The sequence below is a fragment of the Scylla paramamosain genome, chromosome 47, assembly GCF_035594125.1.
Source record: "Scylla paramamosain isolate STU-SP2022 chromosome 47, ASM3559412v1, whole genome shotgun sequence".
NCBI lineage: Eukaryota > Metazoa > Arthropoda > Malacostraca > Decapoda > Portunidae > Scylla > Scylla paramamosain.
This window is the reverse complement of record NC_087197.1, coordinates 3022501-3040200: the sequence shown is the minus strand read 5'-3', so window position 1 is coordinate 3040200 and position 17700 is coordinate 3022501. Positions and strand designations below refer to the sequence as shown.

Below are 17700 nucleotides of genomic sequence, written 5' to 3'. Positions count from 1 at the left end.
TGAACCACCCTACAATACCACAGAAACTTAGACACATCATCCTTCCTACCTGTAAATATTTAACCTCCTCAAAAATGTCTGGGTTGGAGGAGACAAAGAGACACAGCTTCTCGACAGCCTCCAGGAAGCTCCCGTCACCTCCCTCAGGCTCCTCAAGGGTGGAATTCCCCCCACAGACGTTCTCCACTGTCAGGGTCTCCAGGGGCACTTCACGGTGGATGTTGTGGTGGATGCCAGCCAGGAGGTCCACCCAGGAAGTATTGAGGACCTGGTAGAGTTCGGTAATGGTGGTGTTGGTGCCTGGTGGAGGAAGTGGCAGTGTGAATGATTAGAGGTTTGTTGAGTTCAGTAATGGTGTTGGTGTCTGGTGAGGGAAAGTGGTGGTGTGTAAATGTCTAGAAGCTTGTCAGCACCTTCATAATCATAACTGTTGTTGTTGCCGCTGTCACCATCATTCTGTTAAGTGTCGTCACAATCCTCCTTACCCACAAATTTATTGTTTTCTTCATAAAATAGAATTCTAAATAGTCTAAGAAACAGCAGTTTAATTTCTTGTGCCATACCTGAAGAGGAAGGGAGTCCCTGCAGGAGTAAGGAGAGGGCAAAGTCAGTCTCCCTCACCACCGCCTGCACCTCCACTGGTCCCCTCTGCACCAGGGCGTCCAGGAGGAGGAATGGCCTGAGGGAACAAACACACCATTCACATTTCATTTATGACCTAAAGGAAAATGAAGAGAGTGAAGTATTATCAGTGTAGCGTGGATCTGTCTGTCTGTCTCTACACCAAGCCAGTAATGCCACACAGGGCACCCCAGACAAGGCACCACACACACACACACACTAGTTCACCCCTGCCCCCTAATCATGACAATGTTCCCTACCCTACACCTACTCCAATCCTGAGACCACAGCAGATACATGGTACTTCCACAGCAATGCCCCACAGCACACATTGGTTCACCCCTGCCCTTCATGATGAGACTGTTCCCTATCCTAACAAAATATTTGGGTTAATAACACCACAAATGAATAAGACAGAACTTACCAGTCCTCCTGCATCACCCTCAGAGCGGCAAGCAGTCTGTCTGCCTCCCACCGTGAGGCGTTCACCAGGAGGTTGAAATCAGGCACGACTGGAGGCTTGGTGAAGTCAAACTGGCGGAGAGCTTCACCAAGGTTCTCCAGACTGGTGACAAGCTGTGAGGGTGACACTGGTAGTGGCGGTGGTGATGGTGTCTCTGCCGAAGTGAACTGTGCCTGCAGGGATGGAACAAAATGTCACTAAATGCTGCTGGCCATCTGATAATAAAGGGTTCATGAATGGCAAAGATTAAATTAAGGCTTTCTAAATTTATAGATGTTCTTTTTTCAAGGAGGAGGTTCCAGGACACTTTTTCATCTAATTTTGGATAATTCTTTTGGTTTGTTTCCAGTGGGGATTGGTAGCACTGTGGGGTTTTTTATTTATTTTTTTGGGTTAAACATCTCTTGCTTCTTAATGTTTTGGTTATGATGCTTCACAATAACTTCTGGTGATGAGATGCCTTTATCTGTTCACACTGTTCTATTCCCTGGCTGCCTCAACACACTATTCTACTCCCTGGCTGCCTCAACACACTATTGTACTCCCTGGTTGCTTCAACACACACTATTCTATTCCCTGGCCACCTCAACAGTCGGGTGCTCACCACTGCCTCCAAAACAGTCGCCGCCAGGTTGGACCTCATGAATCTGGGCATTGGTTCGCCAAGGGTGAAGTTACAGAGCAGCTCCACCCATGCATTCCAGTCTCTGCTGCGGTTGCACGCCCCGCTGAGCCAGCTGTGCACGTCCCTATCCTGCAAAGTTAGAGGCCACACTGCATTCCATTGTTTGACTGAAATGTGGTCTATCATATTTCTATCCATGTACCAAGCCGGCAATCCCAGACAAGGCACGGCACTCACACACAGGTAAAAATGAAAGAGAAAGGAAAACTAAAGAATAAATCAGAGAAGAAACAAGGCACACATGCATACATAAACATATAGATAGATAGATAGGTTGTTTATTGACTACACATACATATACATCTAAATAAAACCAATCAATAAACAAGGAAAGGACTAGAGTATAGTTGCTTAATTTACAAACCTGTTAATAATTACCATTTGAGTCTGTATCCTTCTAAGAGAACTCGGTAAATGGCACAGGTGGACTGAGCAATACCATAAAAGCCTTTTAGTAATTACCATTTAAATTTTTACCCTGTCAACAACAAGTAACACAGGACTGACCAACACAGCAGTGATAACAGAAGTGTTCATCTCAGCAAGCAGGATGTCAGCCAGGCCTTGGGGACCCTGCAGCAAGCGGGAGAAGAGCAGGTCATCTGACGACACACCAAGCAGGTCTGCCAGACTCACACCTCCCTCTGCACAGTGATGGCACGGCAGGTTAGACCAATGAAGAGTACAGCCATTAGTAGTAACTGGAGTATTAAGTCTTTCTCTATCTACCAGGCTGGCAGAGACAAAGCACCACACACTTACACTCTAATCATTCACACTCTCAGCCCTGTCACCCCTCCCTGGTGTAAAGGGACAGTCTTGTGGACCATCCTACTAACCCCTAGTAGCTTAAGCATGGCACACAATACAAACTCCTAATATAATGAATAGGTTTTAAATAAGAATCTTCAAAATCTTCACAAGTCTTCAGTTTGTTGACAAGGGAAACACAATGTGGACCAAAATAATGAAGTTTTAAATAAGAACCTTCAAAACCTTCACTTAACAAACCAAAAGTCTTCAGTTTGTTTGTTTACAAGGGGGACGCAACACCCAGTGCCTTACTCTGCAGGGTGTGTGTGAGGGCTGTGGAGATGTTGAGGGCAGCATGAAGACCTAAGTTGATGTTGCGGTATGTAACATGAGTCCCATTCCACGTTTCTTCATCCAGGAGTCTTTCCAGCATCCGCTCCACCTCCTCCACCAGCACTCTAAAGGGACAGGATGCAATGAGTGGATGGACCTCTGAGTTGTAAATGTGACACTTGCTTTGCTTTGTCTGAGGTGGAAAGAGGGAAGGCAAGAGGGATGCTAAAATCACTAAAAAAATAAATCTAAAAGGGGAATAATAGAAAGACAGAAAGATAAGAGATGTGAGATGATAATTTGACATTTGTTACTTGATTTTTGTAGCATTCAAGAAGTTTGCTTATATCTAAATATGGAACAGTAGGCAAAGAGTGCATGTGCTTAGGTCTCTCTCTCTCTCTCTCTCTCTCTCTCTCTCTCTCTCTCTCTCTCTCTCTCTCTCTCTCTCTCTCTCTCTCTCTTCTTTATTTCTAATTTCCTTCCAATCTTCAATTTTTCCCTTTTTTTTCTTTCCTATCTCCCTTTATTCTTTTACTATCTCTTCCCTCATGCTCCTTTTTTTCCTACCTGCCCTTGTCCCTTTACTAACTCCTCCTTGTTCTTCCTTCTCTCCTTCCTTCCAACTTCCCTTTCATCCTTTACTAATTTCTTCTTATTCTTTCTTCTTTCCCTGCCTCTTCCTTTCCATATAACTTCCTTCCAGTCTTCACCACCTTCTCCCTCTTCTTTTTTCTCTCCTACCTCCTCCTCTTCCTTCTTTCCCTATCTCCCTTCCCTTACAATTTCCTCCCACCCTTCACCATCTTCTCTTCCTCTTCACATTCCTTTCCCTTCCTCACCTCCTAGGGTCACTCTTGTTCACAGCCAGGGAGTTGAAGGGTCTCTCCCAATCCTCAAGGGTAAGTGATCCCCCTGTCAGGTTGTTGGCCAGCTCAGGGATGTCAAGCAGGGTCACAGTGCGCCACAGTGACCTCAGAAGACTCACAGCAGCACCCAGGTTGATTTTGTCGGATGTCAGGTCATCCATCTGAATTGTGAATACATATATATATATTTTTTTATGTAAGAGGGGCATTGGAGGAGGTGTCTTGTAACCTCCCTCTTTAAATAAAAATGGTGGTTTATTTATTCTTCAAAATATGTGTATCTTATCTCTGTCTACCATTTGTGTCTTGAAGTTATAATCTATGCACCAAGTACAACTTCCGAACTTCAGAGTATTATCTAATGTTACTCAGAATACAGTAAATATGCATAATACTATAGTGAATGTGTAAGCAGAGATGGATTTTAATCCTCAGCAGAAAACATCATCGTAAACTAACCTAAGAATGACAAATGGTAAATAATTAAAAGCCACATTTTGAGACTCTTATGCTGCACCTCCACTACTTTCAAAAGGCTCTTGTTGAAGTTATGCAAGATTTTAAGGGTGTTTTTCTGGTTCTAATGAGAGATTAAAAAGATTTTTACATTACTAACAGGAGAAACACTCTTGAGAACACAGCTGATCATCTCTGTGGCCTTTGAAAATAATCATGGTGAGAGAGCAAAGCGTTTCAGAATACAGGCTTAAATTTTTGAAGTCACAGCAAAGACAGCAAAAAACACAACAAAACAAAACAAAGAAAACTCACGAAGGCCTTGACAGCAGATGTAAGCTCCTCGTTTGACGTCAACTCATCAACTATCACATCAAAATTGTCACACAGGTAATTCTCGAGATCCTCCACTTCCTCCTTGACCCTCTCGATGGTCGGCTGCGAGGTGGCGATGAAGGAGGAGGTCGGGGGGAAGAACATGGTGAGGGAGGCAGCAGTGGTGTTGGATGGGGGCCGACAAGGGTAATACCTCCAGGAAGAATTGTTGGCTAGGATCTGCATCTCCTCCTATGTGTGAAGGGAGAAGAATGTTAGGTTAGGTTAGGTTAAGCCAGGTTAGGTTAGGTTAAGTTAGGTTAGGTTGTTTCTGTTTCAGTTTGAGTTTGGTTTGGTGACTCCCTATAACACTATCTTTACTATTTCAAACACAACAGCATTCACAATTCCTCTCATTCTCTTTTCTCCTCTCCTCTTGTTTACTATTGCTTTCCCTTCCCATTCTTATATTAACATTCATCTTTCCTTTCATTCTCACAACTGTCCTTTCCACTTCAAACACCACTGCATTCACAATTCTCCCTCTCATCCTCTTCTTTCTTTCCCTTTTCACTCACTGCCTTTCTTCTTCTTTGACACTTATCCTCCCTATCTAACCACATGCATATTTTTCCTTCTTTTCCTCCCTTTCACTCACTACCTCTGCTCCTCCCCTCTTCCTCTCTGTCACTCAATTCCCTCCCATGCTTACCACAGTCTTTCCCATTTCTTGTGACCATTTCTCCCTTGAATGCACTCACTCTTATCCCTCTGTCACTCACAAGCTTCCCTCCTACACTCATCACTGTCTATCATTCCTTTCAATCTCTCACCTCTCCCGGCTTAACAATGCCAGTGAAGTAAGGTAAGGCCACCAGGTGAGGCAGCAGGTGGGCGTAGCTTGTCAGGCTGGCCAAGTGTGGGCAGCCTCCCTCCCCACACCATGCCCACACATCCCCCTCCTCTGCAAGTGATTGGTGGAAATGTTAGTGGCAAAAATGTTAAGGTTTGTGGAGATTATGCTGTTGATTGGGCTGTGTAGATGTGTGTGTGTGTGTGTGTGTGTGTGTGTGTGTGTGTGTGTGTGTGTGTGTGTGTGTGTGTGTGTGTGTGTGTGTGTGTGTCAATCAAGAAAAAACTAGAAACAAACTAGAAATAAAAAACATATGAAAACACACTAAATAAAAAAAAATGAAAACACACACTGAAAACAACTAAAAACACACTGAAGAAAATAAAAAACCTAAGAAAAAACAAAAAAACACAACAAACACCAATAACCACTACACAAACACACACGCACACTCACCCAACACAGAGACGAGAGCAGAGTGAGTTGCATTGAGGAGCACCAGCAGCTGTGGGATGGGCGCTGGTACCTCTACCCAGGGGGACTGCGCCACCTCTAAGCCTCGAGTCACCACCACCATCCTGTGTGTGAAGGAGTGAGGAAGTGAAGGAGTGAAGGTTGTAAATATAGAAAGTCACTGAGTTATCCTTGAGTTCTGAAGTAGTCTAATTAAGCACTTGTAGTCTTCAGTCACCTGTGCTAATGCTATAGTGCTGTTAAGTCATCTAGGACATAACATAACTACTGTACCTCTAAAAAAAACACAGATGACATATGATAAATAAAAGATAATGGAATAAATTGATAAAAAAAAATAGTACCTAACATATTACACATTAAAAAATAAGTGACTTCCTCTTCTCTCTCTCTCACACACACACACACACACACACACACACACACACACACACACAGGTAAGATCAGCCACTCACACATTTGGTGGCAGGATCCTGGTGAGGAAGGAGGTCATATTGGGATGCCGCAGCAGGTCACCGGGCAGCCATGGGTCTTGGGTCACAGCCGCCAGGTGCACCAGTGTGTCCAGGACTGAGGTCACAATGTCTGAGGGAGGTCAAGGTGGGATCATTAGGTCACTATTGGAAATCACTTCGTAATGTGTATTTTTTTTATTTATTGATTTATTTTTACGTAAGAGTGGCACCGGCCAGGGGTAACAAAAAGTAGAAGAGGCCCAATGAGGTGCCACTCCCAAAAGAACAGTCAAAAGGATCACCTAAAATTGGAGTTTAGATAAAATTATCAAATGTTAGATAAATAAATACACATATGTAGAGCAATTACTTTCAAAATTAAAAGTTGTTATACGAAAAAATGTCTATGAATAATATAACTGCACTAAAATTTGATAACAACAAGAATTTCAATCAAGTGAAAATTAAAAACTAAACAAATAAAAACAAAAGAAAAACAAGAGTAACTGAGAGCAGGATGAAGGAAGTAGCATGATCTGAAAATGTAGTGGAGGTGGTCAGGGCAGGTCACAGCAGATCAGTGCTTACCTGCCACATTCTCCAGACCTCCGGGGGGCAGGACGGAGGCGAGGGACCCTGGGGCACCTCCACAACCCCCTCCCACCAGGTTCAGGTAGATGCTCACCCTGAGGTAATGAAACAGATAACTATTACTATCAATCTTATCATTAACTACAGATTCTATTTATCTATCTATATATACACCAGGCTGGCAATCCCACATGGGGCAGCCCAGACAAGGCATCACACACACACACACACACACACACACACACACACACACACACACACACACACACACACACACACTCAGCCCCATTGGCCCCTGGCAAAAAGTGAGCCTTGTAGACCATACTACACCCCAGGAGCTTAGGCATAGCACAGCTGGCCACACACACCCACAGCAAGACCCCACAGCACGCACTGGTTCACCCCTGCATGCTGTATGTGGCCAGATGTGCTATGCCTAAGTTATACAGAAATGAAAATTGTATGAACTCACAGCCTTTGTATGATGTACTTTGAGTCTTTCACTCCTTCCGTAAGATCCTGGAACCCGTCACTGCCAAGGGCTGGAAGGACGGGGAAGAGGGGCTCCGAGCTGTTGCCTCCCACCTGCCCCATCACCACCTCCCCCTCAGGCCGCCATCGCCGCCACCACTCCAGGTCCAGCGAGGGAGTGAGGGTGCTCTCGGTCAGGTTAAGGGCCTGGTGGATGTGTGTCGAGGAGTCCAGGGTCTTGAGCAGGTCCATCACAGCATCCATCACCTCTGAGGCCGTCATGCTGTCCTGTGGCTCCTGACGGTGAGAAGGATGACTTAAGGGTGGTGATGGTGATGGTGATGGTGGTGGTGTTTAATCTCAAAGGGATCTATCTACCCATTTATCTATACACCAGGCTGGCAATCACACACACACACACACACACACACACACACACACACACACACACGTCATTCACACTCCTATCCCTGTCAACACCTAATGGAAAGGGACAGTCTCATGGACCACTGTACCACACCCCAGGAGCTTAGGTGTAGTACAGCTGGCCCCACACAGGGTACAGTCAAGTGTGTGGGTTACCTGTGAGTAGCTGAGGGCGTTCTGAAGCAGCTGTGTGATGTTTGCAAGCTGAGTCTTCCCGGCACCACTGCAGAGCCTCTCCGACAGTGAATAAGAGTGGTGCTCCTCCAGACCCCACTGCTCCACGGACTCCTCGCCACACAGCCAGGCAGCCAGCCCCTCCCCCTCCACTGCAGTCTGTAAAGTGGGCTGTAATGTACCTATCTATACACCAAGCCAGCAATCTCCCACACAGAACAGCCAAGACAAAGCACCACACACTCACACATACACATCACTCACACTCTCAGCCCTATACAGGAAATCTGACGGCAAAATGAGCTCCGTAACAGTGAAGGACATAATGAAGGGAACATAACTTACTTGGAAAAACTGTGCATGAAGTCTGACAACAAAGTAAATTCCGTAACAAAATGAAGGACGTAATAAAGAGAACGTAACTATTTGGAGTGACTGTACATGAAATCTGAGAGCAAAATAAGAAAAAATTAACACAAGGGAAGTTGCAAGAAGCCATCAGGCCTACACATGGCAGTCCCTTTATAAAACACACCATCTTACTCCTGCCTATCCTTTTCAAAGCAAGACCCATAAGAGATATATAATCCAGGGGTCCACATCCTTACCTATCTGACACTAACCTTGAGCTGGGAGCAGTTGGAGAGGAGAGTCAGAATGCTGAGGGAAGGGAGAAGAGGAAAGGGGGGCTCCTTCACCACCAGCGACGCCATACCTGACAAGGAAGCAATGCGTAATGATAAGACGTAATAGAGGAGATAATGGAGGTGAGCGGGATGTAACATAAAGGCCTGTATTCTAAAATGCTTTCCTCTCTCACCATGACTGTTTTCAAAGGCCACAAAGATGATTAGGTGGATTCTCAAGAGTGTTTCAGCTGCTGATATCGTAAAAAGCTTGTCAATCTGTCACTAGAACAATAAAAATATCCTAAGAAATGCTTTGCTCTATCACCATGACAATCTTCAAAGGCCACTGAAAGGATTTGATGGGTTCTCAAGAGTGTTTCGCCTGTTGATATCATAGAAAGCTTGTTAATCTGTCACTAGAACCATAAAGACACCCTTAAAAGCACAAGTAACTTCAACTACAGCCTTTTGAATGTAATGGAGGTGCAGTGCAGAAGTGTTTCAGAATAAGGTCCAAAATGAGATATTTATGTACTGGAGACATGACAGAAGAGAAGAAAGAGAAGAAAATGAGGCCATGTATGATAAGTTAACATGCGCACACACACACACACACATACAAACGCACCATCGACAGCCTGCATGAAGACTTTGGCAGAGTGAAGTGTGGGCAGCAGGGTGCGGGCGAAGGTGGTGTTTAAAGGAACCCGAGACTCCTCCAGTATGGTGTTCAGTACTTCATCCAGCTCCCATTCAAACCTGCCGTGTGTTTTTAAAGGTGGAATTAAAGAGTATCTGTATTAGCAACATTTTGGATCCTCACTTAGACTGCTTGATTTTGCTATGCACTCAAGTACTTAAAATAATGATAGCAATAACAAAACTGTGGTGGGGTAAGAACAAGGTGAAAAATCCCTAAAAATGGTGAGATATAAAAGGAAATGGCGTCAATCAGTGAAATGGCATCAATCAGTGAGAAGTGACTAAGAAATGAAGTAAAGTAAAGAGTTTGAGAGAAGTAGGAATAGAATGAAAAGAATATAATTAAACTGCCATTCCAACTTGGTGTGTTTTTGAGGTGGAATTAAAGAGTGTGTTGACAAGATTTTAGATTCTTACTTAGACTGCTTCACTTCACTACACAAAGGAAAAAACATTACACATAACTAAGACTGCGATGAAAAAAGAACATAACGCATGCATCGTAACTTTTCAAACACCCCTGTACTTATAAAAAAAATAAATAAATAAATGAAGAAAAAAAAGAAAAAATGAAATAAAACTATCAAAATCTGTATTTGGCATTCTAACTTTTCAAACACCCCAGTACTGTACCTTTAAAAAACAAGAAATAAAGAGAAGAAGAAAAAAATATATAAAAGTACCAAAATTAGTATCTGGCATCCTAACTTTTCAAACACCCCTACACAATAAATAATGAAAATAAGCAAGAAAAGTTCAATAAAAAAAAAAAAAAAGTATATGAAGCATCTCCCTTATCAAACATTCACCATCGCTAACCTCAAAGCACACCAATTCAAATCTACACCATTCCTAACCTTGTAAACCTTCACCATTCCTAACCTTGTAAACCCTCACCATTCCTAACCTTGTAAACCTTCACCATTCCTAACATTGTAAACCTTCACCATTCCTAACATTGTAAACCTTCACCATTCCTAACCTTGTGGTGTTATAGGGATCCACATGCAGCAAGGTAGCCAGGCCAGTAGCAGCAAGTGACATGAGGGAGCGCTGTACAGGGTGCTGCCTCAGATACCCTATCACGACCTCCATCTCCTCCACGATGCCCTCTGTGGTGACCCCTATCTCCGTCAGGACAGCCTCCCATGGGTCGCCAAGCCCCTGTGGGAGAGAGGCAAGGGTGGGAGGGCTGCTGCTGCTGCTGTGTGCTGAAGTGGTGGAGTGGGAGAAGGTAGGTAGGTGTGTTTGGGAGTCCAGGCTGCTGTGTGTATGTAGGGATGGGAGTGTGCAGGGAAGGGTGATGACTACTACTACTGCTACTACTACTACTCTTTTTTTATGTAAGAGAAGGACTGCCCAACAAGAGAACAAAAAAGAAAAAGGCCCATTAAGATACTAGCTCGTAAGGATGTCAAAAAAACTATACTACTACTACTACTACTACTACTTCTACTACTACTACCACATACCTCCAGCTGGTTTGTGAAGTTGGTTGGGTTCTCAGCGATGGCAAGGAGGTGAAGTGTGGCATCTGTGGCCTGCTCCACCATCTCAGTGAGTACTCTGGAGCTGTCGGTGCTGAGGGACCCCATTGCACCCTCCACAAACCCTAGGAAGTCACCCAAGCTGCGGGGAGGGACAGGACTGACTGACTGACTCACTCACTCACTCACTCACTCACCCACTCACTCACTCATTCACTGACTTAAAAACAAAACACACTATTGGTCAATAAGAGCCACTGCAGACTGTTCAAAGCAGCAAAAATGGTACCTTAAAATAGTGATAGCAATAACAAAATGGTGGCAGGGTAAGAACACGATGAAAAGTCCCTAAAAATGGTGACATAGAAGAAAATGGCGACAATCAGCGAGAAGTGACTAAGAAGTGAAAAATGAAGTGAAGTTAAGAGCGGTAGTATTTGAATATATTGATCTCAGGTGACGAATACTGAGGGAGGTCAAGAAATGTTAATTGGGTTGTCTGGTAATGTTGTGCAAGAATGGTGAGAAGGAGAACATGAGTAAAAGTGAGTAGGAGGATGAGGAGGATTAGATGAAGATAAGAAGGAAGAGGAGAATTAGACTAGAATAAAGAGAAAGAACATGCAGAGAAGGAAAAGAAAAGGAGGAAGATATAGAGGAAGAGAGAGATACAGAGACACAAGGTTACACAGAAACAAAATCAAGAATAAGAGAAAGAGAGAGAGAGAAATACACATAAGTAAACAAATAAAAGATGAAAAAAGAGACACACACACACACACACACCACTTACCTAACCTCATCCCACATACTCAAGGTCAAGATCTCCATGGCTCTCCTGGCAGGCTCCAAGGCACTCAGGATGGGGGAAAAGGAGGAGGCCAGGGGCGCCAACCCTTCCAGGCGACCCACAGCACCCACCAGGCTCCCTACCTGCTCCATCAGGATTTCTGCATTGTATCCCCCGGCTGCCTCTATCACCTCCCCAACCTGCAGAAGGGGATGAAGGAGGGTGAATACTACTAGTGATGTTTTTTGTTCTTCTAATCCCAATTTTCTTTTTTGTAATGCTTATAAAGGTTTCATACAGTCATTAGTGTTGTGAATGGTTGCACATCACAGAGTAACAGTCATAGTAAGCTAGTAAACATAACACCACAATCAGTACCTTGACAATTAGCCTCCCAGGATCAAGAGAGGCAAGGAAGACTGCAGTAACGTTAGCGGCCTCGGACAAAGGGAGGTGGCAGAGGGCCCAGGAGAGATCAGTGACCAGGTGGGTGCTGTTGGTGACCAGGAACTCTCCCAAGTATTGAGGGGAGCACACCACCTCCTTGGGACCCCGCACCCCAGCAAGGGAGATCACCTGGTGGGGAGAGGAAGGGGTGTTGTGGTGTTGTAGTGGTGAAAGGAAGGAAGGAAGGGGGTGATGGGTTGAAGATATGAGGATGAGGATAAGATGACAAGGAGGAGGAAGAATAGGAAGAAAAGACAAGGTGAAGGATGATGATAAAAATGAAGACAAGGAGGAGGAGAAGGAGGGGGAAAGAGAAAGAAGGCAAGGAGGAGGAAGAGGAAGATAGGAGGAAAGAGAATAGACAAGGACAGAGAAGAGGAGGACAAGGAAAACAAGAGAAAGACAAAGAAAAGAAGAAAGAAAAGAACAAGAAAGAAAAAACAAATAAACAAATAAAATAAACAAAAAATGAAAAAAAAATTAGTTTAACCACTACATCCTGCCCCTAAAACAGTTAACAAGTTCAAAATCTCAATATATAAAGTTAAGTATTCACAAGGCAAGACAAGTGAGAAATCAGGCAACTAAACCAACACCATCATCACTATCACTATCACCATCAAAGCATCTTGGGTCACTGTATCAACCCAGGTCAAGCCTCCTACCCTGGACACATTGATGCGAGACTCCAGGAAGGCCTCCACCACAGCCGGGTCAAGGTCATGCTCTGAGGTCAACGTGGCAGCCAGTATCGAGGGGGACTTCACTATGTCGCTCACTTCCAAGCCGTCTTCTGTAAGGACGGAAAGAGGAAGGTAGGGTTTTTCGTGTTTTTTTTTATAAGTTTTTGTATTTTAAAGTGTGAAAATAAGTATATATGATTGTGTTGTGTGCTTCTTCTTCTTCTTTTTTTTCTTTTTGTCATTTTCTGTAAGGATGGAGTGTCAGTTTTTTTAGTTTTTTTGTTTTGTTTTTTTTGTTTAGTTTTATTATTTCAAGGTGATTAAAGAGAAGGGTGTGTACTGTACGTGGGTGAAAATAGGAAGTAGGGGTCTTTTTCTTTGTGTCTGTCTGTTTGTCTCGTAGTAGTATTTCAAGTGTACGCTGACTGAAGGCAAGACTGACAAACTGAGAGAGACAGAAGCACGTCAGTAATGCAAATATGACTCCGTGAAGAAAAAACAAAACAAAAAAAGACAAAAAACAAACACACATTACAGAATTTAACACCACAAACAGACAAGAAGAAGCTCGAAAAAAAAAAAAGGAACGAGAGAGAGAGAGAGAGAGAGAGAGAGAGAGAGAGAGAGAGAGAGAGAGAGAGAGAGAGAGAGAGAGAGAGAGAGAGAGAGAGAGAGAGAGAGAGAGAGAGAGAGAGAAACCCCCACTGACTACCTCTGCACTGAAGCAACACACACACACACACACACCCATGAGAGCAGAGAGGGCTGGGGTGGTGATGAGGTCTGTCAGCCCCTTCAGGAGGTTGAGGCTCCGAGGCAGGGCAAACAGGCGGTCCAGGAGGCTGCTGCTGCTGCTGTCATCGATAAGGTACGTCGCGTTGATAAGCTCGTTTACCCTGGAAGCAATTTGAGGTTACTGTTCTATCTTTATGTTTAACTTGTTTCTTGGTTCCTTGATTCTTGTTTGGTTAGGTTCACAAAAACAGTAATTGGGGTTCCTTAGTTCCAGGTTGTCTTATGTTGTGTTCTTCTCTGTAAATTTGTCTGTTATCTCATTTCTTAGTTCCTGCTTTTGGTTCGGTTAGGTTAGGTTGTTTTCGGTTAGGTACGGTTTAGCTGGTTAGGTTTGGTTAGGTTTGGTTTAGCTGTGTTAGGTTTGGTTAGGTTTGGTTTGGGTGTGTTAGGTTTGGTTAGGTTTGGTTTGGTTAGGCTGTGTTAGGTCAGGTGTGGCTATGTTTGTTAAGGTATGCAAAAACTGTAATCATCCTTTAATTATGAACACTGAAAATCTATATGAAAAAATGTTATTTCCAATTCATAAAAGATGCTTGTAACGCAATCTTTACTGTTTAAAATTTAATCGCTATTGCCTCTGAAATACACAATCTGACTACTAAATACCTCCTCTTAATGGGTAAAAAACAGTCCTAACATGATATTTTCAGTACGACGTATCCAAATTTACTTATCATTAACATTCAGAGATGCTCGTCCACAATGTAACTGGGATAGACTCAACAGACTATTAGTATAAGCAACATTAAACTCTAATACTCACGCAGCTCCCGGGAAGTGGTCCAGCAGGTCGTCTTGGCCCTCCTCTTGGCACTCATTGGACATCCCACACACGAAAGACTGCAGCAGACCAAGCGGCCATTCCGTCGAAAGGCCCCGCGCTTCAAAGTGACCTGGGAAACGAACCACACAATGAGACGTCTTCAGTAACTCTCCGCTCTCTCACTATGGCCATTTCCAAAGGCCACAGAGGTAATAAGCCGGATTCCCAAGAGCGTTTCTCCGGTTATTAATGTTTAAGTCTTGTCAATCTGTTACTAGAACCATGAAAGCACATTTGGGAGATACTACGTCTGAGGTTCAAATATAGTTTACTGAGGTACCAGCAGCAGGGTTCACGATCTCAAGCTGAACCTGCCCCAGTCACTTGCTATGCTGGGAGAATCTATGTGGTGTATGCAAGCTCTAGTAATAATCATTTTCATTGTTTACAAAAGGCATAATGTTTTCAGAGTAACAGGACCAAGCTGAAAGTTACTGATCGGAGAAATGACGGAAGGCAAGGTTAGAATAAATACAAATAAATAAAAAAATAAAGAATTGTGGAAAGAAACGAAGAAATTAAGGAAGTTTTTCAAAATCTCGTGTTACATTTAAAATTTCCTAGTCTTGTTTATACGTCAGTTAACCAAATGGGAATGGAATCAATTATAAGTGTGTTTAATTAAATTACCAGAATCGCCCACAAACCAATACACTTCCACCTCTCATACGAGTAATCAAATCATCAGTGCCATGAAAGCTATAAGTGAAATGAACAAGACAAACAAATGGCTGCGTTCGTGTTTACGTTAAATATGCGGTTAATTTTCATCACCTAGCTTAGAAATTCGCCGAAACACGTTACAGTTTGTGAAAATAATATAATCTAAATCCGATATTATTGCAATTATCATTATCAGAGAGAGAGAGAGAGGGGGGGAGGGGGCAAGTAAAGCATTCGCGTTTTCTTTAAGTTTCAGGTCAAATTTTCACCATCTCTCTTTGAAATTTCTCGAAACAATTTGAAATATGACGGAGGCTTAAATTTGAACCCCAGAGAGAGAGAGAGAGAGAGAGAGACTTACAGGCTTCAACGTTCTCTGGAGGCGCTGTAGACTTCAGACCGGCGAGGAGGGCGAAGGGCGTGAGGGCCACCACCAGGGCGCCCACCACCCATGCCTGAAACACACAGAGGGGAGGGGCCATTACTGTGGGGGGGGAGGCGGGGGGGGTAGTCACTGCTCAGGGCGGGGTGACAGCATGAGTTAGGTCAGGTTAGGTTACGTTAAATATTAGTTACTACTATTACTACTACTACTATTACTACTACTACTACTACTACTACTACTACTACTACTACTACTACTTCTATCAGACACAGACAGGTAAGGAATAATCGACCGTAAAAAGAAAAAGAAAAGAAAAGAAAGAAAAAGGAAAAAAAAAACATATCCTGTGTGTATGTTTGCGTGTGTGTGTGTGTGTTTAGTCATGTGTGTATGTATGTGCGTGTGCCTATCTCCTCTTCCTCCTCCTAAACAGTGGTTCAAGGTCAGGAATGTCTGATACCTGTTACAAACGCACACACACACACACACACACACACACACACACACACTAGGAAAACTTCAAAAATCTTATAACTGGACAAACCTAATACTGACGACACTAGATTTCGTCTGTTGGAAAGTTCGAGGAAATTACTGTATGTGTGTGTGTATGTGTGTGTGTGTGAGGGTGAGGGTGACACAAGCAAAACAAAGGAAGCAGTAGGAAGCCATCAGACCTACACGTGGCAGTCCTTGCACAAAAACATACTTTCCTACTTCCCTATTCATACATTAGTGGAATCCTCTCAGAGTCAGTATTCAGGGCAGAACAAGAAATAACGGATTCAAGATTGACGAAGTTAGATTTAAAGGAGATATGAAGGAATTGGTTCTCAAATGGAGTGGTGGATGAATGGAATGGACTCGGTAATCAGATTGTTAGTGCTTGGTGGATGAGTGGAATGAACTCGGTAATCAGGTTGTTAGTGCTGAGTCATTAAGGAGATTTAGAAGACTAGGCAAATGTATGGATGGGGATGACAGGTGGAAACAGACAGACATGTTTGATACAGGGACTGCCACGTGTAGGCCTGATGGCTTCCTGCACCAACCCTTGTGTTCTTGTGTTCTAGAGTGCTTACCCACTGTCTGAGGTGTCCTAGGTAATGGCGCCACAGGGAACACTTGAACTGGGTGCCCACGCTGCTGGCACCCATGGCACTGGCACTGGGTGGGCGGCACTGGGCTCTGAAACACGTAAAATAAGAGGTCAGAGTGGCAGTGTACAAAGTAGTGGGATTTATGAGACGGAAAAGGCTGAGTAAGTGTCATATTCTCAAACACTTCTGCGCCACATCTACGCTACATGCAGAAGGCTCTAGTTGAAATGACACGGGTTTTGAAGGGTGTTTTTACGGTTCCATTGACAGATTAACAAGATTTCTACATTATGAACAGGAGAAACAGTTTTGAGAACCCGGCTAGTTGTCTCTGCGGCCTTGAAAATAGTCGTGATGAAGAGATGTGGGTTTTCAAAATAGTTTTTCCGGTTCTAGTGACAAGTTAACAACATTTCTACGTTATCAGCAGGAGAAACACTCTTGAAAACCCATGTAGTTGTCACTGTGGCCTTTGAAAATAGTCGTGATAAAGAAATGTGGATTTTCAAGGTTGTTCTTGCGGTTTTAGTGATAAATTAACATTTATACATTAACAGCAGGAGAAACACTCTTGAAAACCCGGCTGATTGTCTTTCTGGCCTTTTTAAAATAGTCGTGATGAAAAGATGTGGGTTGTCAAGGTTGTTTTTCCGGTTCTAGTGACAAATTAACAACATTTCTACATTAAAAGCAGGAGAAACACTTGAAAATCCGGCTGGTTGCCTTTGTGGCCTTTGAAAATAGTCGTGGTGTGAGAGCAAACCGTTTCAGAATACGATCTAAGTTAGAGAAGAGTTAGGGAAGAAAATTCAAGTTAGACAGGTTGTGAAGGAGAAAGAGGGATGAATTAAGTTAAGTTAAAGAGTTTATAAGAGAGGAAGGAAAGGATAAGTTAGAGGTGAGTTAATGAGGAAAGGTTACACCACGTTGATCTCGAAATAGGTTAGGTGGTTTAGTTATGAATGACAGGGAAGAAAAGGAATTAGGCTAGAAAATACTGAGAAAGAGAGAGGAAGAGTTAAGTTAGAGGTTAGTTAATGAGGAAAGGTTACGTCACGTTGATCTTGAAATAGGTTAAGTGAAGTTTACTTGTTAAAGAGGAAAGAAAAGGATTTAGGCTAGAAAATGCTGAGAGAGAGAGAGAGAGAGAGAGAGAGAGAGAGAGAGAGAGAGAGAGAGAGAGAGAGAGAGAGAGAGAGAGAGAGAGAGAGAGAGAATTTTATTTTTACCTATCACTATCACCATCATCATCATCA

At 43.4% G+C, this 17700-nt stretch overlaps 1 protein-coding gene across 1 annotated transcript in view; it reads right to left on the bottom strand.

Moving 5' to 3' along the window:
- The window catches only part of LOC135094826 (uncharacterized), an 82255-nt gene that overhangs the window by 42704 nt on the left and 21851 nt on the right, over positions 1-17700 (bottom strand). Inside the window, exons 2-26 of the mRNA XM_063995234.1 lie at positions 16427-16532; positions 15321-15414; positions 14237-14366; positions 13426-13574; positions 12661-12788; positions 11927-12124; positions 11552-11748; positions 10744-10900; positions 10254-10435; positions 9198-9328; positions 8564-8655; positions 7923-8099; positions 7342-7637; positions 6867-6964; positions 6279-6408; positions 5805-5926; positions 5329-5459; positions 4496-4747; positions 3698-3885; positions 2835-2980; positions 2277-2413; positions 1689-1838; positions 1046-1257; positions 564-679; positions 50-300 (exon numbers count right to left, since the gene is read on the bottom strand). Of these exons, the coding sequence (XP_063851304.1) occupies positions 50-300; positions 564-679; positions 1046-1257; positions 1689-1838; positions 2277-2413; positions 2835-2980; positions 3698-3885; positions 4496-4747; positions 5329-5459; positions 5805-5926; positions 6279-6408; positions 6867-6964; positions 7342-7637; positions 7923-8099; positions 8564-8655; positions 9198-9328; positions 10254-10435; positions 10744-10900; positions 11552-11748; positions 11927-12124; positions 12661-12788; positions 13426-13574; positions 14237-14366; positions 15321-15414; positions 16427-16501 (3939 nt within the window). The 5' untranslated portion in view covers positions 16502-16532. The remainder of the gene's footprint in view (positions 1-49; positions 301-563; positions 680-1045; positions 1258-1688; positions 1839-2276; positions 2414-2834; positions 2981-3697; positions 3886-4495; positions 4748-5328; positions 5460-5804; positions 5927-6278; positions 6409-6866; positions 6965-7341; positions 7638-7922; positions 8100-8563; positions 8656-9197; positions 9329-10253; positions 10436-10743; positions 10901-11551; positions 11749-11926; positions 12125-12660; positions 12789-13425; positions 13575-14236; positions 14367-15320; positions 15415-16426; positions 16533-17700) is intronic.